At 39.0% G+C, this 26,525-nt stretch overlaps 1 protein-coding gene across 1 annotated transcript in view; it reads right to left on the bottom strand.

Moving 5' to 3' along the window:
* LOC122797778 overlaps positions 1 to 26,525 on the bottom strand; it is a 167,507-nt gene that overhangs the window by 105,254 nt on the left and 35,728 nt on the right. Inside the window, exon 3 of the mRNA XM_044066298.1 lies at positions 23,590 to 23,629. Within this exon, the coding sequence (XP_043922233.1) occupies positions 23,590 to 23,629 (40 nt within the window). The remainder of the gene's footprint in view (positions 1 to 23,589; positions 23,630 to 26,525) is intronic.

The following is a 26,525-nucleotide window of genomic DNA, read 5'->3' on the forward strand; positions in this document are numbered from 1 at the left end:
GTGAAAGTTTGGTGGTAATGAACCTTCAACAAAGTGATATAGACTCCTACAGCAGATCATGAGGACACAGTCTGGTCCTCACTGTTGCTGATTGTAAAACATGCAAAGTCAGTATCAAAGAAATGAGAGTCTGAGTTAATATCTTGTTACATACATGAATAAGTTCTCTTCACTCATGTCTGAGTTGTTATAACAGTTCACATGACGTACATCTGCTTAATTGCTTTTTAGTGTTAAGTGAAATTGCACTGGCTACCAAAAAACGCAGGTGTAACCAATACTAGTTAATGAGTATGATGTCACCCTTATAATTCCTGAAATAGCTGAATACAGTGTCCTTGTGCTCACTAAGCCAGGGGCGACAGCTGCATATGACCCTTTTGTTACCCCCCTCTCATTCTTTCAGACTTGTATTATGGTGACCCTGTTCCTCAGAAGTGTATTTGGACCCAGCGCTTATAATTCCCTAATAAAATGATATTTTCAACTGTCTATCTTACAACCAGGCTTTTCCTATGGACCTTCACAGACTAGTGCATGAAATTCTTATTTGATTTTCAAAGCTAGTGTAAGTACTTTCTTTAATTCGTCTTTATTGTAAAGCCATCCTATACCATTTGTCCTCTATTCCTAACTTACCTGTTAGTGTCTACACCAATACTGATAGCAGAAATGATCCTGCATAACAAAAACTATTGCTTTGCTAGCTCTATATGCTAACCATCTCTATAGCTGCTGTTTCTGCCTGCACTAATTGCTGTATATCCCTTCCCCCTGCCTTGCTTCAAGCTTGCAATTAGAGGATATACCTGGTAACAAGGATTTTCCTAAGTACTAGCCCCTCCCCCTCCTACCCAGTGTTCTCTGTTACTGTAGGAATGGTAATAAAAGCTACAGATGCCATTTTGGAATCCCTTTCTGCAGCTGGATGTTCCCCTTGGTGACTGTGTGCCCTATAGGGTTGGCACCTTTTCAAATGGCCAAAGTGGGACATTTTTGGGACACACATCAGATTTTACAGGCTGACAAATACCCACAGTCAGTACAAAGGATAGAACTTAACTTTTTTGCATAAATAAAAGCTTATTCTTGTAGCATTTTAATTGCTTATTCTGTTTCTTGTAACATTTAGGTATTTTAGATACAGAATAACTATTTTATGCAACTATTGCATAAAATATGGGACATAACTATGTCCTACAATCTCAGGACATTTGTCATTTTTAATATTTTTTGTCAGGACACAACTGCCCAAAGAGGGACTATCCCTCGCAAAGTGGGAGAGGTGGTAACCCTAGTGCCCTATGACTAGATTTAAAGCCTTTAGTTTGTTAAGGTACATTTTACTGCCTTCAGAGTTGTTTAGTTTGTATTTTTATCCATTTTCTCTTTGCAATTTCCAACTTGCAGTGAATGTTTTCAGTTAAAGCATTCACAAGTGCTATCTCAGCTACAGTAAAACTTCGTTTCATATCTGTATTGTGACTCTGTGTGCTAGCTATTGCAATGTGTGTCCTAAACTAAGTTTAAGCCTATAGTTTAAAGTACAGTTTACTGCCTTCAGAGTTGTTTAGTTTGTATTTTATGCACTTTCTCTTTATAATTTCCAACTTGCTTTGAATGTTTTCAGTTAAATTAAAACTGCTCCTGGTATCAGTACTGTAACTCTATCTTCTTCTTTTTCGGCTTTTTCCCAGTTAGGGGTCACCATAGCCGATCACTTGTCTGCTCACGATTGGCAGTCATGTTTTTACAGTGTTGAGTTGCCAGCCCAGTGCCCAACCTTCCACAGAAGGCACACACAAGCATGCACTCACACCAAGGGCCAATTTAGAGTGTCCAATCCACCTACACCATGTCTTTGGAATGTGGGAGGAAACCGGAGCACCTGGAGGAAACCCACACGACCACAGGGAGGATATGCAGACTCTGCACAGAAGGTACCCCAGTCAAGGATCAAACCGAAGAACCTCTTGCTATGAGGTGACAATGCTAACCACTGCACCACCGCAGCTGCCCGGTACTGTAACTCTATAGTGCTGGCTATTGCAATGTGTGCCCTACAACTAAGTTTAAGCCTATAGTTTAAGGTACAGTTTACTGCCTTCAGAGTTATTTAGTTTGTATTTTAATGCATGGAGGAAGCTACTAAATGATAGAGCAAAATCCCAAAAAGGGAAGGCATCACTGATCAGTATTAGCAAAAAACTACGGGCACACATAAAATTGTCTAAGGCCAGCTTCGAGAGAAAAATTGCACAGGACACTAAGGATAATCACAAGGCTTTCTTTAGTTATGTTAGGAACCTGGGTGGTAATTCCCAGATATGCTCAGAATTAGTCCAAAATGACAAAAAATACACCAAACCCACAGACATTGCCAACATCCTAGCTGACAGGTTCAGTGCAAACTCCCCCCCCCCTCCCCACCAAAAGGGCAAATATCTATCCCAGCAGAGTGCTGCCCCCCTGACATCTCAGATGCTCAGGTAAGAGCCGCCCTCTCCAAAGCAAAAAACACAGCATCAATGGGACCAGATGGTGTCCTGGGCTGCATCCTACATGAACTCCAAGAAGAGCTAAACCCAAACATAAAACTACTGTTCAGTCTCAGCCTTACTACAGGATATGTACCCAAAGAGTGGCGTACAGCAACAGTGGTCCCTCTCCGTAAAGGTGGTGCCTCAACGGATCCTGGAAACTATCACCCCATAAGCCTGACTAGCTTGGTCTGCAAAGCTATGGAAAGGATCATCATGGACCTCATAAATAAAGATATTGGGGACCTACAAACACTGGATCCTACCCAGTTCGGCTTTGTTAAGGGCAGATCCTGCCTCTTAAACCTGGTTGATTTCTTTGAAACAGTCACCAAGGCCATTGACGAGGGGAAGGTGGTCCACACAGCCTACCTGGACCTCGCAAAAGCCTTCGATACAATACCCCACTTGGGCATTATAGATAAGCTCACCAGCTTAAATATAAACCCCTATGTGATTAGATGGAGTGCAAACTGGCTCAAGGACAGAACCCACATGGTTAGAATTGCTGGAGCCATGTCAGACTCCAAACCAGTTACAAGTGGTGTCCCACAAGGCTCAGTCCTGGGACCTCTCTTGTTCGGTATATATTTCTCGGAGGTACATGCCAACACGGAAGGACTGTGGCTGACCAAGTTTGCAGATGACTGCAAACTGGGCGCCATAATCGACTCTCCAGCTGACACAAGCATCCTCCAAAAGGCCCTCATAGAAACAGACAACTGGTGCCAGAGCCATGGCCTCAAGCTAAATGCCAAAAAGCGTATAGTCATCCCCTTTGGCAAAAACAAAGTGCCCACAAATTAACACATAGGTGGTAATCTATTAAGTACAGAAGAAGTAATTAGGGACCTGGGGACCCAAGTTGATAGCAATCTCTCATTTGACAACCACGTGGCCAAATTGGTTAGAAAAACATTTTATATAGCCCACCTAATCATGAAGGAATTCACATCTAGATCAGGGGAGGTCATCGTGCCTCTTTACTTATCCCTCATCAGGCCCATAATTGAGTACAATGCCGCTTTTGGGATGTACCTTATCAGACACCTGCAGCAACTGGAAAGACCCCAAAAGTACCTCACCAAGAGGATCAAAAGGCTCAAACAGATGCCATATGCTGCTCGGTTAAAGAAACTCCAGCTCTACTCAGTGGCATACCGCCTGTTCAGAGGCGATCTGTGCCTGACGTATAAAGCCATGTCCAACCCGGAATTAATGGACATGCTGCACCTCAGAAAATCCAAATCCCATCGAGCTACGCGCTCGAGAGACTTAAACCTCAGCACTGAAATAAATAGGACATGCTGAAGGGACAGATTCATAACCCAGAGGCTCCCTTCACTCTGGAATAAAATCTCAGTCCAGGTTAGGCAGAGTCCCTCATTGACTCTCTTCAAGAGGAATCTTGATGAGTGGATGGGAGATCGTAGGTTTACCCCGGGGATCATCACTTATGTGTCTCTGTTAGACAGAGGCACAGTATACTAACCTCGAAAAAGGGCATAGCAAAATAAATTTAAAATGGGTGGCGAAAGCCAAACACATTCTGGCTAGGCTTATAAATGCCCTAGGGCAGATAGCCTAATATGAACCTATGAACCTATGAACCTATAATTCCCAGCTTGCATTGAATGTTTTCAGTTGATGCATTCATAAGTGCTGTCTCAGCTAAAGTAAAACAGCTTTTAATGTGATTACTGTTACTCTAAAGTAGTAGTTATTGCAATGTGTTAGCATGGTTCAGACAATATTATTCTACTGTCCTTGATTATCAGATGAGTATATGTACTTTTCTGATGTATTAACACTACAATTTCCTAGTTTGTGTGCCTAGTAACAGCTCCTTAATTCCATTACTGTGTTAGACACTTTTGCAGTCCACAGTGACCAGTATTAGTATTTCCATGATATGTGGCTGAAGGTAGTCAATGATTAGTGTTTTAGTCTGTCCATGGGGTAGTAATGAGATCGCTGGGATATCTGGGTTTGCATATCACCTGCATTGACAAGTGCTTGCTTTCAGCTACACTAGTGTCCTAGTGCTCACTAAGCCATGGGCAACAGCTGTATATGACCCTTTTGTAGCCCCCTCTCATTCTTTCAGACTTGTAGTATGGTGACCCTGTTGCTCAGAAGTGTATTTGGACCCAGGGCTTATAATTCCCTAACAAAAGGATACCTTTGACCCTCTATCTTACTACCAGGCTTTTCCTATGGAACATCACAGACTAGTGCATGAAATTCTTATTTGATTTTCCATGCTAGTGCAAGTACTTTCTTTAATTCGTTTTATTGTAAAGCCATCCTATACCATTTGCCCTCTATTCCTAACTTACCTGGTTAGTGTCTACACTGAAAGTTTTTATTCTTCAGGCTCATTTCTGCTAACAATTTGCTAGCTCCATATGCTAACCATCTCTATAGCTGCTGTTTCTGCCTGCACTTCTTGCTGTATATCCCGCCCCCCGCCTTGCTTCAGGCTTGCAATTAGAGATTATACCTGGTAACAGGGATTTCCCTAAGTGCTAGCCCCTCCCCCTCCTTTCCAGTGTTCTCTGTTACTGTAGGAAAGGTAATAAAAGCTCAGATGCCATTTTGGAATCCTCTTCTGCAGCTGGATGTTTCCCTTGATGACTGTGTGCCCTATGACTAGATTTAAAGTCTGTTGTTTAAGGTACATATTACTGTCTTCAGAGTTGTTTAGCTTGTATATTTATCCATTTTCTTTGTAATTTCAAACTTGCATTGAATGTTTTCAGTTAAAAGGATTCATAAGTGCTATCTCAGCTACAGTAAAACTGCTTTTCATATCAGTATTGGGATTCTAATGTGCTAGCTATTGTAATGTGTGTTGTACAAGGTGGTGGAGTAGCATTACTTTACAAAAACAACCTAAAATTTGTACTATTAAGCCTTCAGTCCCTTCCCTCAACACTTCTGAACTTCTCCTAGCCAAACTCAAACTTAGCAACAAAACGTCAATCAATATTATCACTGGCTATATACCACCAGGCAACAATGTTCCCTCCCTAGAATCCCTCCTACACTGGGTTAACCAAAATCTACCTCAAGAAACCATAATCCTAGGGGACTTTAATATTGACTGGAACACTTGCTCAACCACTAACCCCACCAACCATATTAATCTCTACGGCTTCTCCCAAGTGATTCAATCTAGCACTAGGCTAGGAAATGCTAAAATCAAAGAAAGTCTCCTAGATTGGATCTTGATAAATAAGACCAGTACTCCATACCAAGCAGGAGTCCTTCCAGACACCCTTAGTGACAACCAACCAAACTTCTTACTAAAATACAAAATCTATGCCATCTGTACTCCATTAACACAAATTATCTGGAACAAAAATAACTTCAACCCACCCAAACAAATTCAATCTCAAACTAAAATACCATAATTGGACCATACTAAAAGAAGTACCCCTAGAAGAAACTGTAATCCAATTCAGCAACACTTTCCTAAAAATCCTAAACACCCACAACCCACCTCATACCACAAAACTCAAAATGAGTACTGCCCTCTGGATCACCAAAGAGACTAAAAATAAGATTGCTCAAAGGAATAGAGCTTGGCATCACTGGAGAGCCACAAAAACTACAGCAACTACAGAACAATTCCAAAAACTTAGAAACAAAACCAAAAAAAACATTCTGCAGGCTACAAATAATTATTTCCTACATCTGCAAAACAGATACCAAAACCCCCAAAAAATTCTGGGCAGGAATAAATAAACTACTTCACCTTGGCAAACCCTCCACCCCATTTCCAACCTCCACAGGCAAAATTAAAGACATACTTGATTCATTCAACAAATACTTTATAGAAAACATCTCTAAACTAGTTCAACAACAACCCACTGCTACTACTACCAATATCCCCAAACCTGCAGTCAGTCCCAAAACTACCTTTCAGTTCCAACCCATCTCTGCCAATTATGTCAAACAATTTCTATCCAAACTTAAACCTTTTACCTTAGCAGTGGGTGGCATCCCAGCGGAATACCTCCAGTTGGCTGCTAATGAACTTGCCTACTCAGTTTCTATTCTACTTAACAGCTCCTATATCAGAAAACACCATCCCACTGATCTGGAAAACCTACTACATCATTCCTTTATATAAAGGTGGAACATCCACTGATCTCACCAACTATTTCCCTATTGCCATTCTGTCCCCACTAGTAAAAATTCTTGAAAAATGTATACATTACCACCTTATGCCATACCTCTTAATAACCTTCTCTCTCCTACCCAGCATGGATTCTGCCCTGCCCACAGTACAACCACAGCCTTTCTTTCCTTTACAAACCTCATCCACCAAAACAGGTACTTAGGTAAACTAACATCTGCCATATTCTTGGACCTATCAAAAGCCTTCAATATGGTCAACCATCCTAAACTACTCCACTCTCTTATAAATCTTGGCCTTAGTGATCACTCACTAGCCTGGTGAAAACCTATCTACATGGTAGATAACAAGCAGTTTGATGGGACAACAACCTGTCCTCTCTGCTGCCTATTACCACAGGAGTCCAACAAGGGTCCATTCTGGGACCCCTTCTATTCTCCATCTTCATTAATGATCTCCACAGCATCTGCCAACATGCAACTGTTATACAATATGCTGACGACTCAACATTAGTCTGCTCAGCCAATGACCCAAATGAACTCCTATCCATTACCCAAAAAGCCTTCCAAATTACTTAAACCTGGTTTTGTAACAAAAACGTATTACTTAATCCCAAAAAAAAAAAACTGTTGCTATTTAAACCAAACAAGTCCACCTCAGTGCTCAACACATTCAATATTGTGTCCAGAGATGGGACCATCATCTCTCCAGACACTCATACTAAACTGCTAGGAGTGACCATTGACAACAGCCTGAAGTTCGATCTACATATAAATCAAACTATTAAAACATTCAAAAAAACTGGGTAGTCTTTATAAAAACAAACCATTTCCCACTCAACCTGCTAAAATAGCCATAGATCAAACCCACCTCCTCTCCACACTGTTCTACACCACTCCCATCTTCATCAATCTACCCAATAATGAAATGGCCAAGCTTAACATCTGCTACAATCAAATTGCCAAATTTGCTACTAGTGCCCCCTACCATGCCCAGCACTGTCTTTCACTAAATCAACTTAACTGGCTTGAATTCCCAAATCTCCTCTCATCCCATCAGCTTTCTTTTGCCCATAAACTCCTACTACTTCCTGAAAAAAACCCAGTACTATCTAATCTACTTAAACTACAAACTAATACCAGACAACTTTGCTCTAGTGATAAAAGACAAATCAAGGTGGCCAAAAGCAATAACATACCAGGTGACTCCCTCTTCACTAACTTCATAGGTAAAATTTGGAACTCAGTACCTTCTGCCATTACCTCAGCCAACTCAATGGTTACATTCAAACAAACTACTAAAAGAACACCTAAGACTCACATGGCTACGCCCTTGCTACCCACCAGGTTGACCCATATCATACACACCCTCTGACCCACTCTTGTGCTCCCTTTCATTTCTATCCCTTGAAGAAGAATTGTGTCTCCTCTGTACAGTGCCTCACTTGTGCACACTCATGCCAAAACTCTGCAATTATTCACATTCCAACTTCAAACCCAACCACTTCTCACAAAACTAACCCTAACATCCTTTCCCAACCTCCCAGCCCAAAAAACTTTCTTAAAGAAGAAGGCTCTCTCACTGATGAAAAATCAGAGTTTATTTGCTACCTTATAGAGCTGCTACTAGAATGTAATGTTATTTTATTTGAGAAGCAATATTACTTGCAGACCTCTGGTATAGCTATGGGCATGTCCTGTGCCAATAGCTACGCCAATATGGTCATGGCATACATCTTAAATGCTGAACATTTTAATGTGCATGTAAAATGCTATCGGCGTTTTGTTGATGACTTTTATATTTTTTGGAAAGGAGACCTTGAAAGTTTAAATAATTTTCTAAGTGCTATAAATTCAAGTACCTCCTTTCTTAAGTTCATGATGAAACATTCTTGCACTTACATAGATTTCCTTGATGTTACCCTGTATAAGGGCATAGATGAAAAGCTGCGCACTAAGAGATATTGAAAACCATGTTATACACATAGTTATCTTTAACAAAATAGTATGCATCCACCACATATTTTTGAAAATGTGGTAAGAGGTCAACTTTTAAGAGTTTCTAGGCTTCATGACCAGGAACAAGAATTTGAAACAACTATGTGTTCCACTAGTATGGAATTTATAGAATGTGTTATAAAATGTTTGAAGTTAGTAAAGCATGTGAGAGGGTTAAGTTAGACAGACAAAATAGTAAACGTCCATTTTTTTTCACGTAAAGAAAACATAAGAAGGACTGACCATAATAATTGTTATAGTAATGTAGCTTACTGCATGAATTTTAGTACTGACAGCATATATATAAAAAATATTATCACAAAAAATTGGCATATTTTATCTTCTGACCCTATTCTATGTGAGTTTGCTAGTGCAGCTCCAAATTTTGCTTATAAAAATAAAAAAATTGTTGAAAAGACAGGTCTCTTTCCCTAATATAAGTAAACTAAAGCAACCTAGTTTAGAACAACTAGTTTGGGTACCTCTATCTGTGGTAAATGTACTTTTTGTAAATACATTGATATATCCAATACATTTATACAAACCAGACAATGGTAATCATTATGTTTTTAAAATTAAAGCAAATTGTGACACTAAAAATTAGTTTATTTAGCACAGTGTGTGACTTGTTCAAAATGTTATATAGGAAAAACGAAGAGGCAACTTAACGAAGGAATTAGAGTCCATTATTATTGTGCCAATAAGGGCCATAGTTATTGTGCCTTAGCTAAGCATATACTAGCGAAATGTATACCACACAGAAAACACAGAAGGATCCAAGGACAGCAAGGAATTCCAGTATAACTTTCTTTTTATATTAAACGAAAGTTATACTGGAATTCCTTGCTGTCCTTGGATCCTTCTGTGTGGTATACATTTTGACTTTTGCTGGATTCGAGTGCTGGCTGGGGTCTGTGGTTTGTGTTTTCACTAATATACTAGAGAAAGGCACTAACCCTTGGTTCAAGTTTATGGCAGTAGAAGTAATTTATGAAGGTTTTAGGATGTGTGATATAACTAATGTTACAGAAGGGAAAGAATTAAGATGGATTCTTAAATTATCAGCACATAGAGGTGCATGTTTGAATGAATCAGTACCTCTTAAGCCAGTTCTGAAAGAAAGAAAGCTTCTTAAATAAGTATATTGCTACATGTGTTTTCATGGCAATAGCCTTTTATGGTTCCTGTCTTAAAAGAAAGCTGTACCGTTAAAATTTTTATGGCTATTGTATTTGAATTTTATTATTGGTAGATATTTAATTGATTGTATTTTAAATATTTGAGATGCTGCTGATTCTTTGTATGGTCTGAAGTGATTTTATTGTAAAAGCGCTCACCTGTGTTCGATTAAAAGTCTATTTGGATGTTATACTGCCCTTTGCCATCTGCTTTGTTTGGTTTGCTGTAGTCCTGTGTTATACATTTTTGTTCATATTACTCATGCAATAAGACAATAGTGCAATCCTTGTCCTGATCGGTATCACTCGTGATAAGGCAATAGTGCAATCCTTGTCCTGTGACATGTGTCACTTCTTCAATAAGGCAATACTGCAATCCTTGCCCTTTGACAGGTATCACTCATGAAATAAGGCAATATTGCAATCCTTGTTTTGTGACAGGTATCACTCATGCAATAAAGCAATACTGCAATCCTTGTCTTGTTACAGGTATCACTCATGCAATAATGCAATCCTTGTCTTGTTACAGGTATCACTCATGCAATAAGGCAATAGTGCAATCCTTCCCTTGTGACTGGTGCCACTCATGCAGTAAGACAATATTGCAATTCATATCCTGTGACAGGTATCACTCATGCAATAAAGCTATATTGTAATCCTTGTCCTGTGACAGATGTCACTTATGCAGTGAGACAACACTGCAATCCTTGTCCTGTGACAGATGTCACTTATGCAGTGAAGCATCACTGCAATCTTTGTCCTGCCACACGGGTTACTCATCATGCAATGAGGTGTCACTGTGATTCTTGTTCTGTAACTTGTGTCACTTATGTAATGAGGCATCACTACCATCCTTGTTCTGTGACAGGTATCACTAATGCAATGAGACATCACTTTTATCCTTGGCCTGTTATGGGTGAATACATTCTGATTGCTTATCCCAATTAGTTTCCAGTTGTCTCATGCAGCATATGTTGGCTAAACAACAGCTAAGCCATTATCTTTTCGTACCACAAATACAAACATGTAATTTAGTAATGATCAAAAAGCAACTATGAAAGAAATACACACCATAGAATTCTACATTCTGAGCCGATTCCAGGAGTGGTTCAGCAGTACTTGAAAGTGTACAGAGAAAGTTTACAAAAAGGATAACTGAACTTAAGGAAGTTTCATAGTCAGCAGCCGAAACAGTTACAACTTTTTTTAGAGATGATTGAAGAGGAGACTGTGTTATAAAGCACTGTATGATGAAAAACTCTAAACATTATTAAACATAAACACATTTGTTATGAATAAAATTTGAGGAATAATGATATTAGTTATAAAATAGAACATAGCAGAACTACAAAAAAAAAAGTAAATAAATATGCAATCAGTGGTTAGGTTTTGGAGCAAAGTTCCACTGGTAATAAGGAATGTTCTTTTTCCAAATGTTTAAACCCGCCACAGCCAATTGAATGGACAGCAGAGTATATTCCTTAAATGCTGAGAGTGTGCTTTAATGTGACTCCCGGGAATGAGCATAAGTATTAAGAACTATGAAACTATCAGGGAATATGTGTATCGATTTAATCCTAAGAGTGGCTACTTCAGCTGAACTTTGGATTTATATGCATTTGTAGCCAACCTTGAACAACCTGCCTTGAATTGTCAGCTGAGAAAATAATTCCTTTTTTATTAAATTTCATGAGGACAAATCAGATCAGCAGGTCATTTGTATAAATCTCATATACTGATGCCATGAATGTCTAGAAGTCAGTCACGAACAACAAAGGTTAACTTTTGTAGTTGATAGCATTTTATTTGATTATCTTTTAGTCCTTCCAACCTAAAATACCTAATTGGAAACACAAGATGCCACAAGCACATGAATATCTACCAATAAAAAAAATCAATGTTGTGTAAATATCCCAATGTATGTAGTAACTTTAGCAGATTTTTTTATTTTTTATGGTAGATGTTTGTGTTTTAGATGTCACAGGTGGCAATATGATGAATAGACTGCATTATAATTAATTTATGTGACAGACTTTAATAAAGTCAACTGTTTCTGCTGGTTTACATGATAAATTGTATTTTTAGGTAGTTTTAAAGCGATTCCCTTTAAACATTGATTTTATTGCTGCAAGCATAGCAAGCAGCATGGTCACATGGGTTGTTTACTAACTAATCTTGTTAGTTTGTTTATTAAGGCCTCTCTAGTTTGACAAAGGGACAAAAGCACATACCACTATTTGTTGTTTAAATAAAGTTTGAGTTTTCAGTCTAACCTCATGTCAAGAGACTAAGAACTGCAATACTAACTTCAGATGAATCTACTATTATCAGCTTTCACAAAATACATGAACCTACAGACTCAGCCCAACTTGGAAGTCACAAGGTCAACAATGATGTGATCTTTAATGAGCATCTCATGTTTTAAAATGGACTAATGCCACTAGAACTCTAGTGTCATGTAACATGTAAGAATTGCAAGGAAATTAATGGCACACATGTTGTGAGAACAGTGGTAAAAAAACAGTACAAAGGACTTTCATAGGTTGCTGTTAGGTGATAGACCAGTTAGGTCCTTTGAAGTATAACCGCATTAATCTCATTGACACACCAACTAGTTTCTATAATGGATACAGAGCTAGGTAGGAATTACATTTTTTCTTTTTTTATCCATTTGTCTAAGTTACATTTGAAGATAGTGAGGGAAGTTGTTTGCTTTGCAAAAAAGTGATTTTTTTCAGGAATAGGGAATTGTTTGGGAGAGATTCTCCATTTGAGCAAGTTTGGTTTAGTTATAATATAGATTTAGGATTATAAATCTTGTATTTGTACTCCTACCAGTCTTGAAGATATGTATTATTTTTTTTTTAAGTGGGGTACTGGAGCTTCCAAGTCTGGTTAGGAATTTCAGCAGTTACATTCTAAATGGCTGACTGCATGCTAGTATGGGTCAGATGAATGATGAGAGAGGAATGTTGACTTATTTTGATCAAGAGGAGATATGCTTAATAATCTGCTTGAAAAGATAGAATATTTTTTCTAATGATAGTGAATATGTGATGGTCAGCCGAGAGTTCATTATTCATGAAGGTGTCTCTTTCTCTAAAGAAGTGTCAGTTATAAAAGGAAAGTTATTTCAGTGGAAAATATGACAGTTCCTGTTTCCCAAACTGCACAGTGTTAGTTGCTGGAATCCAGTTGTTAATGTTATATATGATATCAAATTGAAATGGCCCCAAAACAGAGCCCAGGCATAACCAACGGTGGCAAGTCTCTTGGAGGAGGGTTCCAATGGCTGTGATAGAGTGCTGTCTAGAAGTAAGCCAGTTGGGAAACCAGTTGTTTAAATATGGATTTATATTGAGATTTATCATTTTGTCAAATGAAGCCAGAGGGGACTACAGTGTCAGAAGTCTTAAGCTATATCAGGATAAGGCATCTGCTTGCAATTGCCCCCATTTTGTGTATCTGTGGCTCTTTTCAAAGAAGTCGGCTAGGTTTAATAGGTATGCTCCACATTTTTCAAACTTACAATGGTTTTGATTTAAGGATTATAAGTTATGTATGTCCCTGTTGATGAGGTCCAAGATAATGTCCTTACCTTGCAAATGATGCTTGTGAGGCTATCAGGTCTTCATATGCCAGGGTCCATGGTGGGTCTCAGTTTTGAAGGATACATACTACAGCTGTTCTACAGTTTTTTGGATATGCAACTGGTGCAGAGGCTGTGCTTTAATACATTAGCAATGAGGTATGATTGGTGGTATTTTATATTGACAAGGAACTATCCCAGTAATTTATCTTTGATTTTGAAGATGGTAAAGTGAAGGAATTGGGGTTGAATTTATTTTGCAAAATGTTATAATCCTCAGTTTCAGTGGCTAATGCATTAGAGACAAGCTTGGTGAAGTGCTGGGTTTTATTTCTGATTTTATTTTCCAAAATTAAGATGTCTTTTAGTTATTCTTTGATGTGGCAATTGTTTTAGTTCATATGTAGCTTTGTAGGTTTTGACCTTGCTTACAAATTTCTTGCTTTTACTTTTGAGGTTGATTATAACAGAATTGTGCTTTTGTTCTGTTATTTAGGGATTCGAGCATTTTCCTTTTATTGTAAAGTTTGTTTATAGCCGAGTTCCACCAGAAGATATTGTTTCTAAACATAGAGCTATGTTTGAGGTAAATAGAAACATTAGCCAATATGAAATTGTAGAGATGAGAGTAAAACCGTTGGGTTTATTTGTTAGAATTTGCTGTAGAGTCATCAAGCAGTGGTGGACTGTGGAACTGTCCCAAGTCATCAGTGATTGGAAGGAAACTAGACTTTGAAAGTCTCCAAAAATGGCTGGATTGTTTGTGATCTGCACTGGAACTGTATAATGAGTAAGACAGTGGGGTGATCTGATCTGTCTGTTGTTTAATATCGCCAAGACTTTTGAGTTTATGCTACCATTACAGGAATGGATCTCATTCCTAAGTCAAAGTATGATTAAAGTTTGCAAAACTAGTATTATTGCGATCTTCTGTGTTAGGTAAAAGTGTTCTTCACAGCACCCCCAATGTGCCCAGATCTGATATCTTCTATAATTCATATGGAGTTACATATATTGCTAGTATATCTAAATATGACTGATTTCTTTTGAGACTCATTGCTCCTACTACTATTGGAAATATCTGGGTATCCTTTTTCCATATTGCCTCATTTCTGCCTGAAAATCCTACTGATTTATGATTTTGTGTCTCCCTGTATGTAAGGCAATGTAACCACTGGGTGTAGTAATTTCAATGCTCAATCTTACTTTTGTTTTCTTTTCATGGACTACTATAGCTGATTTTCTTGTGTTTATTTTCTTTTAACTGCTGGTAATGGGTATTCTCATGTGATATAAATTTCATCAAAACTTAAGTAGAATTGTTCACTGTGTATTGCACTTTTGAACTGCATTTTACCATATCACTGCTTATTTGAACTGTTTTATTTTTTTCCGAAATTGTTGCACTTTGTTTGCTGTAGCATAGACTAGATTTAGACCTGCTGAATCTTGTTCTGTTTGTATAACTTGAGCACTAAACCAGGCCTTCTTTTGTCGGAGAGGGTTCCCCTGCACCCTAGAGGCAGGAGTGTGCAGTTAGAACTCATCTGATTGAAAGTTGCTGGGACAGAGCTCAATTTTGAGCTTTTTTATTGGTTAATTTGTTTAAATCAGTTTGCTCTCATTTGCTACATAAGCATGACATTTGTGGGTTGCTCTTGTTTTAGCAAAGCTCCATAGAGTTTGGCAACCATCTACGGCTCTGCTGTATTTATCTGATCAATCCACGGCATCTGCTGATCTCTGCGAAAGTTAATTAGCATTTTTCACTGTATATTGCACTTTTGAACAACATTTTTATCATATCGCTGCTTATTTGAACTGATTTTTTTTCTAAAATTGTTACACTTTGTTTGCTGTTGCATAGACTCTTTTCAGATCTGCAGAGTCTAGTTCTGTGTGTACAACTTGACCACTAAACCAGGCCATATTTTGTTGAAGAGGGTTCCCCTGTACCCTAGTGGCAGGAGTGTGCAGTTAAAACTCGTCTGATTGAAGGTTGCTTGAACAAGGCTCAATTTTGAGCTTTTTTATTTCTTAATTTGTTTAAATCAGTGTGCAGTCATTTGCTACATATGCAGTGCATTTGCGTGGGTTTGCACTTGTTTGAGCATTGTGTATTGCCGAGCAGTGGTGAGCAGTGTTGCTGGCTGTACATGCAAGCACTTCTGCTTGCAAATGTTCCCCTTAGTGCTCTGCTGGGGCTCCATCATTGAGTTCTCGTGATTGTCCCTCACTGACAGGTGATACATGCAGCAATGCTCTTGAGGTGCCAAAACAGATCATACCCACTAGCCCTTTTTATTTTTTTTCCACTTCTCCTGTCCTCTACTTCGCCTGGCCCTTCTTGTCCTTTCCCTGTTTACTGACCACTTCAACTTATCTAACATTATGGACAGACAATTTCCCACAGTTTCTCCAGCCAGCCTGGTCAACATGGACATCTTAAGGCAATGCAGCAATTGGCTCATGTACATTGACAACCCACTTCTTCTAGTCCATACAAATTCATTATGGAAGAGATGCACCTATATCAAGAACCTAGAATCCAGGCGATCTCGCTCAGCAGTCAGTTTCTCTGATACTAAGCAGGTTGTCAGCGTGCACACCTCACCTCCTGCACCTACCAGACCAACACATAGTCCTGCATATGCTAACGTTTTTAACAGTAGCTTACCTAAGCAGCATCAGAGACCTCCCAAACACAAACATAAGCATGATTCACATAATACATCTTCTGCAGAACATAGTACACATAATATATCACACACACACACCAGTGGCTCACCAGTCAAGCCTCTAAGGCATAACACAAAAACAAACATTTTAGTCATAGGTGACTCAATTGGGGGGGGGGGGGCACAGATGTCCATCTCACCAGGATGGATAAGGAAAAAGTCAGTCAGCTGTCTGTCAGGTGCCTAGATCCTCCACATCACACACACACTCAAGTCTCTCAACAACAGGCACTGTTATGACTCCGTTATAGTCCATGTTGGTGTGAACGGCCTGAGACAGACCTCATTTGACTATATGAAGAGAGACATGACTGAGCTCACTGATCATGTGTTTCAGGCAGGTAAGCCCCTAGCCTTAAGCAGCACTATGCCTTCACCTAGGATGATACCAAACAAAAATGATTGACTTCAGAATTGGCTTAGTTTCTGGTATCATTCAAAGGGGATCCAGCATCGCTCAGCCTGGGATGACATGGTCGGCAGACCTTGATGCTTGGCAGAGATGGTCTTCATCTGTCACCCCTGGGTTTTGTTACTGGTTAAGGCTCTTGCCATTCCCATAGTGCCTTTTTTTGGCAATGTCATAAGAACAACATTTACAATGTAAAAATGCCTTCTAAAAACAATCTCAAGGGTATGCTGCTAAACACTAGGAGTCTAAATGAGAACTGCACTCAATGGAAACAGTCCTCACATTGGAAGATGCTGACATTTGTGCAGTCACTGAGACCTGGTTTAAAGCTGCTTAAGCACCCTAGCTATACCAGGTTACATTTCCTTCCAGATGTTCAGGCCACAAACTGAAGGCAGGAGAACTAAAAGATGTGGTGTATTAATATTCATTAAAGATAAATACACCTCTAGATTGGTTAAACAGCACAATTCCCTTGAATTACTTCATGTGCAATTGACTGTAGGTAGGACCCCCTTCAGGTCATTGCCAGCTATAGGACCCCCTCCATGAATCAGGACATCCACTAAGCCTACTTGGATCTACTTGAGTCAATCAAGATACAACCAAACACCCTGGTTTTGGGTGACTTTAATTACCCATCATTTGACTGGGTAAATTGTGTTCAAACTCATTTGCCCTCAAGTTCCTGCACTTTCTTAACTCTAATGCCCTGAATCAGCTGGTTGATACACCCACAAGGGGCTCAAAAATCTTGGATCTGGTGCTCACCAACATGAGGGACTGCTACACCACCCCCAGTGTGTGGCAATCCCTGGTGAGATTTGACCACAAATCAGTCTTGCTAGAAATAACTATAACACAAGACCTCCCCCAAGCAACAACTAGACTAAGAAAACTTCTCCAAGGCCAATCTCTTACATGACAGCATAAATAGCTTCATATCCCTCCCCCCGCCACACACTGCTAGAACAGACACCTATGCTGAGTTATGCACCAATGCTTTATACAAGCACCTGCACAATTGTGTTGGCTCTGCTGTACCTGATAGGTTTGTTTTTACTTGAAGATCTTGCTTTAGTTCTAACTAGTGGAACACTGCCATTAACAGGCTATAAAATATGAGAAAGAAAATGCTGTCTAAGAGGAGGAAGGAATGGTCTCAAAACTGGAAACACTCCCTCCTCAACTTAAACAGGCAAATAAGACTCCTAGTGAAGTCCTCCAAAGGTACCTATGAATCCAAATTTGCTTTCCTAACTAAGGATAATCACGAGGAATTCTTTAGTTGCATCTGTAACCTCAAAGGTAAGGCCCAGATTTGCACTGAACTCATAGTTAATGGTGCTACATATACAGAATATATAGATATGGCATACCTGCTTGCTGATACGGTCAGTAAAAACTTCACTCCCCTGTCCCTGCCTCATATACCACAAATCATCCCTAACACCTGTCCCCCATCTAGTATCTCTGTAAAGCAGGTCTTAAATTCCCTTTCCAAGGCCAAAAACCACAGCCTCTATAGGAGCAGACAACAGCCAGGGTGGTGTTCTACATGGGTTAAAACAGGAAATAGCATCACCATTGGGTACGCTTTTAATTCACAGCCTAATCACTTGCTTCATCCCAGAGGAATGGAAAACAGCTACCATCATCCCTTTGCACAAAGGGGGTGCATCCACAGGGTCCATGAATTGTAGACCCATTAGCCTGACTAGTCATATCTGCAAGGCCATGAAACAAATCATCATGGACCTTATTAACAAAGATGTAGGAAATCTCCCAACACACAACCCCACCCAGTTTGACTTTGTCAAGATGAGATCATTCTGTTAAACTTGGTGGACTTCTTCAAGACAGTCAGCAAAGCCCTGGATGAGGACAAATCTGTGCATATGGCCTACCTAGACATAGCCAAAGCTTTTCACACAATCCTCCACTCAGGCATCATTGATAAACTCACCCAGCTGGCTATCAAGCCATATATCATCAGGTGGGTTACACACTGGCTCACTGATAGAACCCAAATAGGGGACTCCACTTCCTCCAACAGACCTGCAACAAGTGGTGTTCTACATGGATTGCTTCTGGGATCCCTACTGTTTAGAATCTACCTCTATGAAGTACAGGCTAAAACTAAAGGACTGTGGCTGACAAAGACTGCTGATGACTGCAAACTGGGAGTGATCATTGAAACCCCTAGCGATGTCAACATCCTGCAAGAATGTCTTACACAGACTAATGACTGATGCCAAAGTTATGGTTTTAAACTTTATGCAAAAAAATGCATCATCTTCCCCTTCACCAAGGGTGATGTTGCTGCAAACTAACCACATCAACAGCAATACCCTAAGCACACAGTCAGTGGTGAGAGATCTGGGCACACAGATCAACAGCAACCTTAACTTCAATTACCATGTCTCCACAGTAGTAAGAAGGGCATTTTATATTGGTCATCTCATAAGTAAGGTGAAATTATCAGCCCAATAACGGAGTACAATGCTTTGTTTGGTATGGTCCTTTCCAAACACCTGCATCAATTGGAGAGAACACAAAGGTTCATTACAAAGAAAATTCAGGGTCTTCAAGATCCATCTTATGCAAACAGACTGAAATTATTGTCACTTTACTCTGCATCATACAGACTGCTCAGAGGTGCCTGTACCTTGCATATAGAACAAACTCTGACCCAGCTTTAATGGAAATGCTGCACATTTGCAAATCAAATGGCACATGGGTCACTCGCTCATAGGACCTTAACCTGGTATGTGACATCAACAGAACTTACTTGAGAGACAAATTTGTCTCAAAGATATTGCCTCACCTTTGGAATAAGCATCCTATTCATGTTAAGCAAAGCCTCCTGTTGGCCCTATTTAAGTGTAATTTGGGTGACTGGATGGGTAAACAGAAATTCAGCCCAGGGCTTCCACCTGTGTCCCTCTTGGACAGGGGCAATAGGTGCTGATTTTAGTGCCTGCTTGAACCAGACACCCTTGGGAACATGGGTTGAACTTGCATAGACTTGTAAGGGCTCTGGGGCTGTTAGAGTAGTAACCTTCTATGATTCTATGATCATTCTCTATAATGCTTTGTGGCTCATGTTTCTAATGCTTCTGAGCTACTTCAGTGTTGTAATGTTTGTATAATCCACAATGTAACAGTTTTGCTACATTATTATGCCTTTCAGTATACAGGTCCTCTGTCATTTGTGTATCAAACCTAGTAACATGATGTGTGACTCTTTACTGTTCTGTTTCACAGAACCTGTATTTGTCTGTTTCTTCCAAATGTTCAATGGATTTTGTAAACCAATGTGTAAGTAGGCCACTATCCTGGAGTACCAATATTAACCTTTCTTCGTTTGGTTTAAAGTAACCTTTGAAATACAAGGGTATGACACTGAGTAAAGAAAAGACAAGTTGTGTTTAAAGGGGATACAATCAATTATGTTGCAGCCTCAAGTGGGGAAGCTAATATTTGACTGAGGGAGTTTGCAATGATAAAATTAAGGAAGAACTGCTCATATTTATTTGTAGAGGTGAAGTTGTACCAGTTTATTCAAAGATAGTTAAAATTCATTAGACAGATGACATTTGAGTTAATGGAGAAAGATTCTAGTTTACTAAGATGTGTTTTGTGGAATGCACATGTTTTAGATGGCCAGGAAGTAGTCTGAGAAGTTTTTACTGATATTAGGATATAAAGAGTTTCAGATTGTTGTCATATTTAGTTAGCCTGGATGTATTAGTGTTCCAGATAAAGATAGACATGCCACCATCACTGTAACTGCTTTCTATACCTGTGGGCCAAAATGAGGGATAGACAAGGAAGCTACATAAAGGTTAGAGGGAATAATATTACTTTTCTGGAACCAAATTTCAATGACAATGTAAATGTCCATGCTTTCCAGAATTAAGAAAGGCATGGGGGTATTTCTTGCTTAGACCCCATAGCATTGAGCAGCCCTAGTCTGACAGTCAGATTAGAATTTGTACTTACTTGGCTAGTAGCCCAAGAAGACTGATACTGCCGAAAAAAGATATTATTCGTGTGTAGAAAGTTTTAGCTAATATGCAAAAATCTGATGAGATAAGTACAGGACATTCTTGATGAAAGAGTTGGGGCTGTGTTCTGTCTCATGGGTTCATATGTAGTTACCAAGGATGTGGTCCAAGTGACCATTAATTTGCCTCACTTAAATTTCAAATTCCCACAAAGTACTTTCTGGTTAAGTGGCATGCTTCTGGTTGCATAAAAGGCCAATCAAGGCTGAAGGACTCAATCCTCAAACCACAGAAATTAGCTCAGTTTACAGCTCATAGCCTCAAGTCTCTGTGCTAACTACCAAACATCCAGTTATATGCACACTAGTTACACTGAAAATGACACCAATCACTAAGCCAGTTATTAAAGTTGGTCACCTTTTGCTTATATTGTGGTATTATTCTGGATGATGAAAGTACAGAACTAGTTTCTTTCCAGCATTACAGACATTCTCTGAGAGATCTATCTTGCTCTTCATATAGTAAAGTGGGGGGGGGGGATATCATAAGTTAATTATATCCAAACAAACAAAGAATAAACATGTCTTATTCATAATTGAGATGAAAGGACTTCAGTACCCTTGTGACATAGATTTTGAGTTATGCAACAGTGTGGCAAACAATGGAATCACCTATAATAAGCTTATTATTATAGAAAATGCTCTGATCTTGTACCCTGAAAGAATTAGTAAAACAGCTACGGGAACTACTGCCTGCAGTGGTGGTGGCAAAAACTACATGTGGTATGGAATGAGAGTTTGTGCATTTCAGAGGTTTAATTGCAGTGCATGTCTACAATGCTACCCTTAGAAATTCTTTCTGGTTCTGAAAATAATGTTTGGAGTTCCTCAACATCAAGAAGTTTTTTGTTCATCTTGCAGTCTGTAGGTCTGGTGTTAGTATGGGCACCTATTTGGTTTATGTAAGAGGTTTGCCTCCTACTGTAATAAGTATTTTCATATCAAATGTGGACTTATTCTATGGGAATAGCAAATGGTTATCAAGAAGCATGTGGCAGTTCATATACTGCCTCAGTGGGCCTAGTGCTAAAAGACTGGCAACAGATGAGGCAGATGTAAGACAGATGCAAACTGGGGATCCATGGTTATTCTGGAAATGAGAAGTGGCATATTTTATGCAATGCTGTGGGTCATGGTGACCCTTGGTACAGGTGGGAGAGGGAGCACAGTGATCTGTAAAGGGCCAGCAGTTCAGTATAAACCATGCAACTACAGCATATAGATATATAATATAAAAGGAGTACAAGATCCCAGTGCAACAGTCTTGTCACATTATTATGCCTTTCAGCATATAGGCCATCTGCCATTTGTGCATCACACCCAGCAACAAGATGGGATTTACAGAACCTGCATTTGTCTGTTTCTCCCACATGGGAATGGACTTTTTAAACCAATATGTATGTAGTCCACTATCCTTGGTTGCCAATAGTAACCATTCCTCTTTTGTTTAAATTCACACATCCTTATCCATTCCTGCATCAGATCCTGAGCACCATGAAGTTGTTTCAGGAGTTTTCTTTGCTTGTAACTACATTTATGCCTTTTTCACATTTCTTGCCATCTCATCTTATCCTTCTTATATTCTTTCCTTTGTTTTTTGGCACATTCAGTTGCTGCCTGATTTTTCTCTACTGCTGGTTTGATTTTCATTCCCCCTCGACAGAGATATCCTTCTTGTAAACTAAGTGGGGAATAATCGTAAACGTGTTCGCCTTGTATTTTAAAACTTTCACTTTGCTTGGATCAGGTGAGGTCAGCAGATATGTTTGCAGTCCTTATTTCTGCTTATCTATACATGTAATCAATTTTGAGGAAGCCCATACCTCCTTCAGAATGAGTAATATATAATCTTAGTATGCACTGATTTGTTTGATAAGCTTGAAGCATTTTTCTTGTTTTCCTGTCCAACTGACCCAATACCTTTTGGGGCAAGTCAATCACCTCAAACCTATAAGTTAGAACAGGAAGAGCAAATTGGCTTATAATTTGGACTTTGTTCCTGGATGTCAGGGCTGTTTTCAGAACTGATTTTAGTCTTCTAAAACATTTCTTACTGAGTTTTGTTCACATTTGTTCATGTTTTATCACTGGTTCTTAAAAAATTCCCAAATATATATACACTCCCTCCTGCTCAAGTTCCTTTATACCACATTCCTATCCCAGTCTGATGTCTTCTTTGTGTTGCAGCTTTCCTGCTTTAAATGTTGCTTTTGCACATTTATCAAGACAAAATGACATTTGTATATCACTGGAGAAAGTTTTGAACACTTGCAGATGTGTTTTCAGTTTCTTGTCTAACAAACTATAGACTTTTAAATGATCCACAAAAAAGAAGAAGAAAAGTTTTTGCACTTTGCTGTTTTCTGGGGTCCGGAATGTAAATATGACCTAATCTGTTAACTAGACAGCTTAATGTGCAAAGGGCAAGACAAAAAGGCAGCGATGACAAGGATTCATATTGAAATATCCCCCCTTTGAATTTATATCCCTGGGATAATAGTTTGTCCCTTATCATGGCTTAGCTGCAAAGTGGTTTGCCATTGTTTCATGGTCACTGTCCTTGTAATGTAATTAATCAATGTAGGGTGCACCTTCCATGTCTGTAAGCACTTCTTTATCCTCTGCTTTGTTGTATTTTCCTCTGTATAATATATCTAATTTTGATGAATTTTTTTAACCATGTGTGATGCATGGTGACTGAATTTCAATTGGTCATCTACAATTACACTAAGTAATTTTATGTGGTTTACTTCTTCTAGAATGGTGTTGTTGGCTGAGAAGATAGTTAATAAATTAATTAATAAAACTTTTTTGCTTGACTTAAAGTGCTGACATTTTTAGATTTTGCAGATCATCGGATTACATAATCCATGCTGAATAATGTTTATTCGAAATGCATTCCTAAAAAGTATTGCTCCTTACCTGCTGGTGCACCTCGTTTATGAAGTAAATGTTCTTCATCCTGAATAAAACAAAACATCAAAAGAAAACAGAATGAATAAAATCAGTTGCCCACTTATGCCAGACACAAGAAAACATAGTAAAAGCCATACATTTACTGACTGAAAAAGATCACCAAAATGTTTGGATGATGATGAAGCAGATAATGTGAAGTCTCACCTATGAATGTTAGCAGTGTTTATTATGTATGTACTTCACAGAGTACTCACCGTTTTCAAAAATGTTTTTATTAGTATTCCCCTTCTAATGACTCCAAATCCTGAAGATTTGTTCATTGACAACTGCCTCATCCAATACCTTTAAAAGTGACCACTGAGGTGCAGGCCCATTAAGCTGCTGTACTGCTGAGTGAGGCATGTCTGTTCATATATTGCTAAGTGGTACCTCTTCCATCAGACCTGACAGTCACTGTTATCATTGCAGGTTTCTGTCAAAAGGATCTTGAAGTAGTGTAGTGACATTCATTTTATTTATAGTATCATCTAGTAACTTCGCTACAAGTACCAAGCACTCAAACTAATTAACTATTGAATGTATGAAACCATTAAAGAAATGCAATGCAGGGTTTCTCATCACTGAATTGATTTATGTTACGCTATACACCATTAGCTGAGATGTAGAACACCTTTAAAGGTAAAGAGCATAAATCCTGTTCCTCATGGTTTAAGGCATTGCATAAATACAGCATGAAAGAGAAGTCCTAAATAAAATGAAGCATGGCTACTCTTTATTTATACATAGAACTGAAGATAAAACACTTGTAATACTATGCATGGTTCTAAAAATACAATATTTACAAGGATTTTGACAGGAAATGAGAATAAAAACGTAGCAACAGTGTTGCAGGCTGCCTTTGAAGAGACTTGTAAAGACGAACTAAAGAAATTCAATAAGGTTACACAGCAATTAAGAAAAAAGACAGTGCTCATCCACTGTTAACACTATTTCTCTGTAACAGCCACCTCGCCACCTATAGCAAAAATTGGGTATATATGGGTAGCCAAGGTGAAATTACTCAAACATCAGTTTTCCAAAATTCAGGATACCAAAGAACACAATGCCAATCATCATTTTCTATAAGAAAATACTGTCACTGTGATTTTGAAGTTGGTACCTGTAGTAATTCCCTTGTTTGAGTGTGTAGAACCATGGTGTGTGTGTGTGTGTGTGTGTGTGTGTGTGTGTGTGTGTGTGTGTGTGTGTGTGTGTGTGTGTGTGCATATATATATATATATATATATATATATATATATATATATATATATATATATATATATATATATATATATATATATATATATTATATATATATATATATATATATATATATATATATCTAGCCTGACAAGCCTGGTCTGCAAGGCCATGGAACGTATTATCATGGAACTCATAAACAAAGACATTGGAAATCTCCAAACTCTGGAACCCACACAGTTTAGGTTTGTAAAAGGCAGATCATGTCTCCTAAACCTGATAGACTTCTTTGAAGTAGTCACCAAAGCTACAGATGAGGGTAAGGTGGTTCACACAGCCTATCTAGATGTCAACAAGGTATTCAACACCATCCCCCACTCTGGAATTATAGATAAACTCACTAAACTAGGTATAAATCCCTATGTCACAAGATGGGTTGCCAACTGGCTTACTGACAGAACCTACACTGTGAAAGCAGCAGACTCCAAATCAGACTTCAGACCAGTGACAAGTGGAGTACCACAGAATCCTGGGTCCTCTACTGTTTGGTATCTACTTCTCTGAAGTACAGGCTAACACAGAAGGTCTTTGGCTAACTAAATTCACAAATGACTGCAAACTAGGAGCCATAATCAAAACTCCTAACGATGTGGACATCCTACAAAAGGGCCTCACTGAGTCAGATGCCTGGTGTCAAAGACATGGTCTCAAGCTCAATGCCAAAAAGTGCATTGTCATCCCCTTTGGTAAAAACTCTGTACCCATGAACTACCACATAGGTGGTAGTCTACTTAACACCAAAAGTGTGATAAGAGACCTTGGGACACAGGTGGACAGTAGTATCTCCTATGATAATCACATCGCCACAGTGGTCAGGAAATCCTTCTACTTGGCACACCTCATCACAAAAAGTTTCTCATCCAGAAAAAAAGAGGTCATTGTTCTCCTCTACTCATCACTCATTAGACCCATTATAGAGTACAACACCCCTTTACAACAACTGGAAAGGCTGCAAAAATACCTCACAAAGAGGATTACTGGCCTCAAATAGATGCCTTACGCAGACCGTCTCAAAAAACTCCAGCTTTACTCAGTCGCATATCACCTACTCAGAGGCAATCTCTGCCTAACATACAAAGCTATGTCAAACCCAGAGCTGTTGGACATGCTCCATTGAAGAAATCACAATCCCTCCGAGCTACATGCTCTAGGGACCTAAACCTTGTCACCACAATAAACAGAACATGCTGGAGGGATAGATTCCTGATGCAGAGACTTCCCATACTCTGGAACAGACTACCTATCTATGTCAAACAGAGATCCTCATTAGCACTCTTCAAGAAACATTTTGATGATTGGATGGGTAATAGGAAATTCACCCCAGGATCACTTCTGTGGTTCTGCTTGACAGGGGCACAGGAAAATAATTTTCTTGGGTGGCAAAAGCCAGGGTACCTTTTTGGCTAGGCTTGCATAGGCCCTAGGGCCAATAGCCTAGTACCTACCTATGAACCTATGAACCTATGAATATGTAAGTTTAAGTGTTTCCTACTCAAAGGCAAATTGTAGGTAGCCTCTGGAGTCAGACTACTTAAAGCAGTCCTTAAGAATCACTACAGTATGTTCCTTTGGAAAAGTGGACTATATATAACACATTTCTAAAAGCTAAGATTTCTGTTTTTGCTTTAATTTTGAGATTTTAA

This window comes from Protopterus annectens, chromosome 3.part1 (assembly GCF_019279795.1).
Source record: "Protopterus annectens isolate FY-2018-M chromosome 3.part1, PAN1.0, whole genome shotgun sequence".
NCBI classification, from domain to species: domain Eukaryota; kingdom Metazoa; phylum Chordata; order Ceratodontiformes; family Protopteridae; genus Protopterus; species Protopterus annectens.